Source organism: Pteropus alecto, unplaced genomic scaffold (assembly GCF_000325575.1).
Source record: "Pteropus alecto unplaced genomic scaffold, ASM32557v1 scaffold49, whole genome shotgun sequence".
In the NCBI taxonomy this organism is placed as follows: Eukaryota; Metazoa; Chordata; class Mammalia; order Chiroptera; family Pteropodidae; genus Pteropus; species Pteropus alecto.
Window position 1 is genome coordinate 2155938 of NW_006443131.1, and position 9163 is coordinate 2165100.

At 60.2% G+C, this 9163-nt stretch overlaps 1 protein-coding gene, 1 long non-coding RNA gene and 1 pseudogene across 4 annotated transcripts in view; 2 read left to right on the forward strand and 1 right to left on the reverse strand.

The window, feature by feature from the left end:
* KCNN3 (potassium calcium-activated channel subfamily N member 3) overlaps positions 1-9163 on the forward strand; it is a 113153-nt gene that overhangs the window by 92933 nt on the left and 11057 nt on the right. For all 3 annotated transcript variants that reach the window (XM_006923558.3, XM_015598265.2, XM_025040890.1), the window contains 2 exons: positions 2432-2542; positions 8979-9106. In XM_006923558.3, the coding sequence (XP_006923620.1) occupies positions 2432-2542; positions 8979-9106 (239 nt within the window). The remainder of the gene's footprint in view (positions 1-2431; positions 2543-8978; positions 9107-9163) is intronic.
* Positions 134-8245, reverse strand: LOC112472155. The gene is made up of 3 exons (XR_003043566.1): positions 7663-8245; positions 7411-7523; positions 134-439 (listed from the first exon to the last, which is right to left on the reverse strand). It is a non-coding gene; the product is annotated as an uncharacterized LOC112472155 (long non-coding RNA).
* On the forward strand, positions 8331-8449 carry LOC112472167 (annotated as a pseudogene).

Below are 9163 nucleotides of genomic sequence, written 5' to 3' on the forward strand. Positions count from 1 at the left end.
GCCCCCTGCACGTGCCCTCCGTGCGCTCCGAAGAGCCAGAGCTGCCCGACAGCTTTGAACTCACGTCTCGGGCTCCTTGTTCCGCCCGCTCCCTCTGTCGATCCCGTCGGCCCATCCTCGTTGCTTTGGCCTCTGCCGCTTCCTATTCTGTCCCACGCTGCGCAGGATGGAGCACCCTGTGGCTTGCCTAAGTCTCTGCGCCAGCTCCCTCCCTCCCTCCGTCTCTCTCTCTCTCTCTCCCACACACACACACGCACACACACACGCACGCACGCACACGCACACTCCAGGGAGGACCAGTCTGACCTCAGCATCTCGCCCTCTTCTGGAAGGTTGTCAACGTCCGACCCCGTCTTCGCAAGGTTGCTTCTTAATGGAAATGACCAGGTTAGGCTTCCTTGTTGGCGACTTCCCCAATTATGTCCAGAGGATGGATTTTCTAAAAGAAAAATAAAGTCGAGAGTCACCGCGACTCTTGATTCAAGTCAGACTTAGGGGTTAAGAACCCAGCACCCCCGCACCCTAGAGGGACACCCACAAGGGAGCCTGGACACCTTTCAGTAGAAAGAAGCTGGGACACATCATCTTGTCTGCCCTCTGCGTCCGCACAGAGATGCATCTTAATCCTAGAAGGTAGACGGCTCCTTGATGAAGACACCCTGACTTCTAATTGGAAACCCCCGCATTCGCCTGGCTCGGCTGTAAGCTGCGGCAAGACCTTGGGGTGCTCCCAGGGAGACGGGAGAGAATGGCACCTGGGGAGAACCTTTCCAGCGGATACTCCATTTAAACACTGTCACACGTCCGTCTTCAGGGCTGCAGCCCCCGGTGCCCTTGAACTCCATAGGAAGGCGGGAGACCGTGTCCATGTGGTTAAGGGATGGAGCACGCGTCTGACCCCCAGGACGGCTTCTTTTAAGCCGCTTTTTGCTTTAGGATCCCTGGCTGGACTGATGACAGCCTCAGACCGGGTGTCCACCTGCCCTACATATTCTTTGAAAATTGGGCACAGAATCTCCTGCAAGTCACGGATGCCGAGAAAACAGCCGTCTCTTGAACGGAGAGAGAAAGGAACGTTCACAGACTCTGTTTTTCTTTCTTTCTTTTTTTTTCTTTTTCCGGTTTGTGCTAAAAACAGGGTGGCCGAGGCATGACTGACAAATGAGTAGCGAGGGGAGGGTGCTGCCGGCTTCGGCTGTGCCAGCACCTGCTCAGACGGGCAGGAGAGGCCGCGAGGAGGCACAGAGGACCAGCTACCCGCACGCGCCCTCCCCGCCGTGCAGGCCACGCACCTTCGAAAACGTCTCTGACGGTTCTAACGCACCCTGTCAGAGACCCGATGAGCCAAAAATGTCATCGATCGATTCCTTCAATCCGGGGCCCCCGCCGGCCGGACTGGGCCCAGCGGCCGCTCTGACTTCCGCCTGGCATCTGAGGACTGGACCGCCGACTTTGCTGAGCTCTTCTCTTTCCAGGAGTAGAGGTCGGCACGGTCAAGGGCCAGAGAGCAGACGGAAGGCGATGGCCGGGGGGCGGGGGGCGGCGCCCTCTCCCCAGACCCAGGCCAGGGGGGCAGGGGCTGCTGCTGTGGGCCGAAGAATCGGGGCGCAAGTGGTGCTCATGGGCCCTGTGACTCCCCCTCCTCTGTGCCCCCCGGATTGGACCTACCCAGGCAGAAAAGCAACATCGCCCTGGAAAATAGCGAGGGCTTCCTGAGGGTCCCCTAAAAATTCTGGTCCGAGGCCAGAGCATCGTCGCCTTGAAAATCTCTACGTGATGAGAAGTCACGAGGCTCCCAGTAAAAGCCAGAAAGAGCCACTCTGTGCGGAGTCACAGCCGAGACCTGAAGTTAGGTAGAAAGACCTAACTGGGGAGCCGGCTCAGCCGGGGACAGACTCATGGGGACCGGTGTCCCCCGGGAAGCCAGCTTGGGGGAGAACATGGCACCTCTTTATGAGGCTATTTTCAGGAGACGTCTCCGCCACCAGCAGGTGCTCCAGCCATGCTCTGGTTCACACATGGCCTTTTGTCCGTCCTGGGCCCTGTGGTCTGGGGCGGGCAGTGGGGTTGGGATGTGCGCGCAGGGAGAGGGCCTGTGTGCACCAGACGCTCCGTCTTCCCAGCTCCACCCGGCACGGGACCAGACGACTGTCTCTGTTGTGAATCCCCCATAGCCTCAGCCCCGTTCCGTGTCCCATAAGAACTGGCGAGTTCTGTGAAGTCCCCCAGAGGTCAGCTCTGCAGCCAGGCCGGGAGCGTCGCAGACCCCTCTGTGGGCGTAGGAATCAGGGTCCCCACAGGCTTTGTGCCTTGGACCGGCCAGAGAGCGCGGGCCCTCGTCCACTCCTGGAAACCCCACAGCGGGCGAACCCCGAACCTGGCCTCCTAACGACGTGCTCTCTCTCCCTGCCCTCTCGCTGTCCCCCCACAGGGAGCGGGCTGCACCGCCCTCGTGGTGGCCGTGGTGGCCCGGAAGCTGGAACTCACCAAAGCGGAGAAGCACGTGCACAACTTCATGATGGACACTCAGCTCACCAAACGGGTAAAGCACCACCGTCCACGCGGTAACGGGGCGCTGCCGACGGAGGCGGAAGCCGCGTAGGCCGGGCGGCTCCGGGGTGGGGGGTGCGCCGGCCCAGACGCCTGCAACGGCCCACACGAGTGGGCGTCCGGAGGCCCCGTCTCCCCACAAAACGCCGGGTGGTCCCCACAACCGGCTCGCTTCCTGCTGGTTACTGTGTCGCATGCCGTGGGGCGACCGCCCCCTCGCCCGACGGTGCTCGAACACGTCACCCGGCCGGCGGCAACGGTTTTAAACGACGTTGGGAATGTAGCTAAATGCAGCCCTTTCGAAAAAGGTCGTTAACGCGCGATCATCGAGCATCGCTGCAGAGCCCACGTTCCCAGTTCCCAAGCCCGTCACCATCCAGTCGCCCTTCTGGGTTTCCCCGGTAACGTCCCCCCTTGTCCCCTCGCGGAAGTCGATCCGCTGGGTGCAGAGGTGCGGGAACAGGGAGAGGTGTTAGCCAGGAGGGGAGGGTCCGACACCCCGCTGAGTCGTCGGGGAAGAAAAGGCCCATCTAGAGGAGGGGAGGGGGCGGCGAGCGGGCGGGAGCGTCGATTTCCTGACGGCTGTCGGGGGATCATTCTTTAGTGATGCAGGCCGGACGAAGAAGGTCAGTAATGGGATCTCCCGCAAAATCCTCCCCTTTCCGAGATGGGAGAGAAACGAGACCCCGTGGGCGGGTTTGGCCGCCAAGGCTGGTCCTTCCCGGTCAGGGCTAACGTGGGTTCGGAGGCCCAGGTGCCACCAGATTTGGATTCGGGTTTTTGAAAGCTAGAGAACAGAGTCGGTGATTAATGGTGCAGCACAGTAAAAATGCGTCAGAAACAGAGGCAAAGGCAGGAGGGAGAACAAGGAGGGGTCGGCGGGGTCGGCGGGGAGGGCGGGGTCGGCGGGGTCGGCCAGCTTCCAGGAAGGCGCGGGCGCCATGCAGCTGCCAAGGGCTCCCCAGACCCCGGACAGTTATTCGTGGTGCTCGATCACTGGGTCTTCGACCACACGTCCTGGGTCCCCTGAAACCTCCGCAGACGGGGAAGGAGCGGGTACCGGCCGGTAGCCTCACGTGGCCGACACGCAGACGGTGACGAGCTGGTAACTCTTGTCTGTGTCACTTAGCCTTGGTAAACTGGCTTCGCTATATGTCATGTTGTCACAGTTGCAATTAGCAGAACACTTAAACCTGTTGCAATGTCCCCTGAAAGTCTAGTGTCTTTTTCCGAAGATGTAACACGCAAAAGAGATGGTTCTTCCCGTGGGGCGTGTTCAGAGCTGGCAGGACAGGGACTTGCAGAAGTTCCGCGACGTGACCTTGACTGACCTGACTGGCTGAGAGCTCGGCCTGCTCTGCCATCCTCTCCCCCTGACCTGCTCAGAGAAGCCCACCTTGCCTTCCCTGGGGATGCCTCTGGTACCCTGTCCTCCCCGAATGGCCCGTCCAGCTGGAGTGGCTCCTGGCTCGTGGGACGCTAAGCTCAGTCTCTTCACACGACCTCGGAGGAGGAGCCGACTGTGGGAGGCGCTGGTCATGGCTGCTGTCCCGACCCTCTCTCGGGGGCGGACAATCTGATGTCGTAGAGGAAAGCGGTCACACCAGGACGAGCGGGCGCCTTCTCCACACACCCGAGCAGAGAACAAAGGGAGGGCCTGCGACCCGTGTATCGTGAGGCCGAGGGGCGCGGGGGTCACTCGCTTCGGCCGGGCTCTGCCGTTGGAGCCGCTGCTGAGCGCCCGTCGGCGGGGCGGGCTGTGTGAGAGCGCGGGCGGGAACGCGGTCTCGGGGTCCCCCGGGGCCCGTGGCGTCCCTTCTTTCTCTCGGCACCCCCGGCGGCAGCATCGTTCCCGTTGCTTCATGCCATCAGGCCTTGTCACGGCGACCTCTGCGGTGCCGCCACCATCGTTATTCTGTGACTATGATTTATCGCTGACCCTCGGGCTACGAGGTAACACGGGAGGGAAGGACACGTCGAGAGACTGGAAGGGGTGCCAGGTCCCCATCTTCCTACCGCCCGACGCCACGGGTCCCCGTGTTTTATGTAACACATAAACACGTCGGTCACGGGGGTCACCACGCTTTGTGCTCTGGGGACACCAGGATGGCCCTGCCCTCAGAGACCACCCCCCCTTTCTAAAAGGCAAGGTAGGCGCCTGCGGACGCCTCCGGCTTCAGAGGTGCTGGGGACAGGGGAGAGAGGGGCTGGCAGAGAGGGAAGAGGGGGTGGCCCTTGTCCCCACCCGTGTGTGTAGCGGACACCATCCGCCAAGCATCTGGGGACTGGGCTGGCTTTGAGTTCTCGGATGGTGGTCTTCGTCAGCTCTCGGTTAATCTGACTGTGACCTGTGGGACTCTTGAAGTTAAGTCGCACCCCCTCACAGGCCTGATCTGCCCCCTCCCTTCCCCTTTCCCGTCTCCGGCCTCCTGGGAACCCCGTTTCCCGGGCGGGGTTCCTGGCAGCGTCGCGGGCGGGTGTGCCAATGGTGTCTTCCCCGGAGGTACTCACCCAGGTCTCTCTGGGGCTTTGGGGGGCATGGGGAGTCCAGGAGGGGTGCTCCTCTTGTCCTGTCCAGATGTTTCTCCTGCAACCAACAGCCCATCTGTGACACCGTGCGGCAGAGCACTCCAGCAGAGAGGTGGCCAGACCAAGCCGTTGACATGGGCACCATGGCCAAGAGCTCAGGAAACAGACATAGATGTTCTGATATGTTCTCTCTTGTTGGGGGTGGGGGAGAAGCTGACGTGCACCGGGGCGGGCGGGTAATAGCTGCTGTGCGTCCAGGAGCCCTGTGGCCGCGCTGGGCGCTCAGGGTGTCCAGGGAGCCTCACGTCGTCAGCACCGCAGTCCCATCCAGATCGCCGGCTCTGGGTGGCTGCCTGCCCGCCCCCCGGCCGTGTGGCCCCCCAAAGCCCTTGCCGCCAACGCGATGTCCCACGTGGCACGCTGTTGCTGCGAGGTCGTGACCTCGGTGTGGGCGGGTCAGGGACGGGCTTCTGCACCGCACACTCTCACTGCCCAGAGTCACCCCATCGTGGGGCTCGGCAAGTGTTCCCTGAGGAACGAGGAAGTCGGGGCTCAGACCATCAGTAACGTCCACGGAGGACATGATCCTGCGTCCTCCTGGGAGGTCCCTCCGAGCTGGCGAAGCACCGCAAGCACCAGGCTTTGGGCACAGAGCCGGGCACCCGGCAGGCGGTTGGTAAACGTTGCCGGTCACTATTATTTGCGAGATCTTAGAGGGACGACTTCCTCGCTCGGCTGTCAATCTCGTGCCTTCCAAAGCACGCAGGCCGCTGAGCTCGTTCCCGGCCCCGCCGGAAGGGAGACAGGCAGCCTTTTGGCAGACGACCAGCTCTTAGGCTTATGGGTTTGGGGAGCGAGCAGCCAGCCTCCCATGCACAAAGGCCCCTTTCCCACTGTCCCCAGACCTAGCCAATGGCGGCCACCCCAGGGGCACCCATCCACCAGGAGAGCTCAGGGGGTACCCAGGCCCCCATCGGGGGCTCAGCGATTCCCAGGAGGGGCTCACGACCACCCCGGGTCCCCACCGCAGCAGTGCTCAGAGCTACCCGCCACGTGAACTGGAGAGGGACCCCATCACAGTGGCAGTCACTGGCACCTCGGGAAGGCATGGCGCAGTTAAAAGCCCATGTCCGTCTCTCTTGCAGACACCAATCTGCCCAGCTTTGTGCCAGACCGCTCGCTGGCAGCAAGGCCTATGTTTTCCATCGCTCCTCCGAGTCCCCGAGAGCGTCCTGTTCAAACCCGCAGGACGAAGGGGCTGCTCTCGCAGCTGCCCAGGCCGGGCTGTGCCCCAGCACCTTACGTGTAGGCCAAAGGCCAGTGTAGGACACGGACGCCCTGTTCCGTCACGTGGCTGAGTGAGGGCCAAGGTGATGGAAAAAAATCTAGCATTCTTTCCAATTCCTCGATCCTGGAAAACGGGAAACGCTTGTTTGTCGGAGACGAAATCCGTGGGCTCTGTCTTCAGACCACGTGCGAACCTCGTGCCTTCCGTGGACCCGGCGCCTGTCCTAGGGTCTCCATCAGCGGGCCGTGTGGGCCCGGCCCTCATGCGCCATCAAGGAAGCTGCTTCCTCATATTTTAAACGGGGTTTGGGCCAGACGAGAACCTCTCCTGTCCACGTGTTCACAGTTCACGGAACGTAGCTCCGCGTTGACTCGGTTTGCCATGGAGAGCGTTACGACCTGGGTCTGTGCCCCGGTTTCCTCACATGTAAAGTGGGGGGGGGTGACATTCTCACCGGCCCCCGGCACCCGGATCGCCATGGCGGGTTGCCATGGCGGGTCACTGAGTCCACGCACACGAAGCGCTCAGACCTGTGCCCGGCGACGTGAGCCGTCAGCCTCAGGCCACCGGCGCCATCCGCGTCCCCTCCTCCCGGCCTCCCAACAACCCGTAGAGTGAGGATGTCTTCCTCCACCTTTTAGATAATTGAGCATCCTCTCCTCGGCCGCTTAACCGGTGGACGAGGGACTCACCCACAGGCTTTTCAGTCGCAAACGTTTGTTCCACAGCAACTCCTCCAGAGACAGTCGTCAGAGGCCCATCGGCCTCGGCGTTTGGTGACTCTGGCCACAAAAGGGGACTCCCCCAGCTCTGCCGGGCGCCCTAAACACCTGGGCTGGGTTTTCCCTCCCGCGATGCTTTCCTTGGAGGCCGAGCACCAAGAGAAAGCGAAGAGACCACGTTTCAAACTGCCCTCTCCCTACGAAAGACAGTAGTAGGCGTAGGCACTGCACAGAGCAGGGGCTCCTGTCCGGGCGGCTGTCCGCTCCAGCCGCTGGACAGGACCCCGGGGACGACCCCCTCCTCCGCCTCCTGCTCCTCACCCGGATGCTCACGAGTCCAGCTTCTCCTCTCTACCACCTGCTCCCTTTCAAGCAAGACGTTACCAGAGGTGGGCCATGAAGTCATTAAAACCATTTTTCTCAGTGGATTTTTACTGAAAACAACAACAAAAAGTAATATTTACGTCACTTAGACATTTCTGAGAAGACTTAGCTGTTCTTTTAAAAATATCACTTCAGCGCCAACGAAAAATGTGATCCAGCCTTAGTAATAAATTTTTAAAACATACACACCCCGAAGTTATCAGTCTGCAAAACGTTTCCTGGGCCTTCCCACACGTCTCAGTATGTTAACGGTGTCCCATCTGTTGATGTCAGTCTGAAGAATCAGGCCTGTGCTCTCCGGTTTTATTAAAATCCTTTCTGGCTAGTACCCCGATTTACTTCCAGTACTTCCAGGCCTCAGGCCTGTGGGCTTGTGCCAATTTGCAAGGCTGACGGAAATGGGAATGGTTAATCAAAAACCTGTCTAGCTTGTGCTTAATAAGAAATGTTTTCTCTTGCTCTTGTTCCTAATTGCTGAAGATGTCTGTGTTTGGACTAAAACTTTGTCCCCGGCCATCTGGATGCCATCGATATGTGTCAGCTCAGTCGCGAGCCGGGTGATATCAGTGGTTTCCATGTCAACAGATGACAGCGTCGAATGTCGAAACGTGTGATTGCACAGTGAGGAGCCAGCCCGGGCAGCGAGGCGGCTCTGGTTTCGCACCTAAATGGCTTCGCTGATTTTCAGACACCGCTTTGAAATTATTTCAGTTTGACGCCAATTACAGCTCCATGTAAGATTGTGGCATAAATTGGTTTTTGCCCATTTGGGAAAGGCAGCCGTGGACTCGTTGATACCTCGAATTCCCTCTGGTGGGAAAGCTCTTTCCTCAAATAGGACTTTAAAGATGACCGGTGGATACGGCCACGCCACCCCGAACACGCCCGATCCCGTCTGATCTCGGAAGCTAAGCAGGGTCAGGCCTGGTTAGTACTTGGATGGGAGACCGCCTAGGAAGACCGGGTGCTGTAGGCGTAAAAAATAAAAAATAAGGGATCGTAAGCTGACAAGGTCCTTGCAATCTGTGAGGTCAACCAAGGGTTGCCTCGCTTAAAAAAAAGAAAAAATCCCCCTTGGATAGCGAATACCTCCCCTCCAAAGACAAGGAATGCAGTGTGTGCTGGGGGGGCGCGGGGCTCGGGCCGAGCCAGGACGCCGCACACAAGTGTGGTGACAGCATCTCGTAACCCATTAGAAGGGTGCCCCGGGCCTCCAGGTCCCGTTAATGCAGCCTGTCTGCACAGACCGTCAGCGATGGCGGCCGGGGGGCAGCCCTGGATGGTTAAGAAGCAACGAGAAGCATGCCTGGCCTCAGGCTCCGGGGGGCTGTGTCCAGTTCAGGGTCCATAGTGGGTGAACTTTAATTATTCGTCCTGAGAGTTCACGGTTTGACTGAGGAAGGAGGTCGCCACGAAACCGTTCCCTGACAGCGCAGGTGACGTCGGCTCACGTGAAAGCAGGAGAGCGAGGCCGGCAGCGACCTGCTTTGTTTGCTTTGCCTTAGATCAAGAACGCCGCGGCCAACGTCCTCCGGGAGACGTGGCTGATCTACAAACACACGAAGCTGCTCAGGAAGACCGACCACGCCAAAGTCCGGAAGCACCAGAGGAAGTTCCTCCAAGCCATCCACCAGTGAGTCCGGGGGCGGCCGGGCGGGCGGCACGGGCGGGGACACAGGCGGGTGGCACA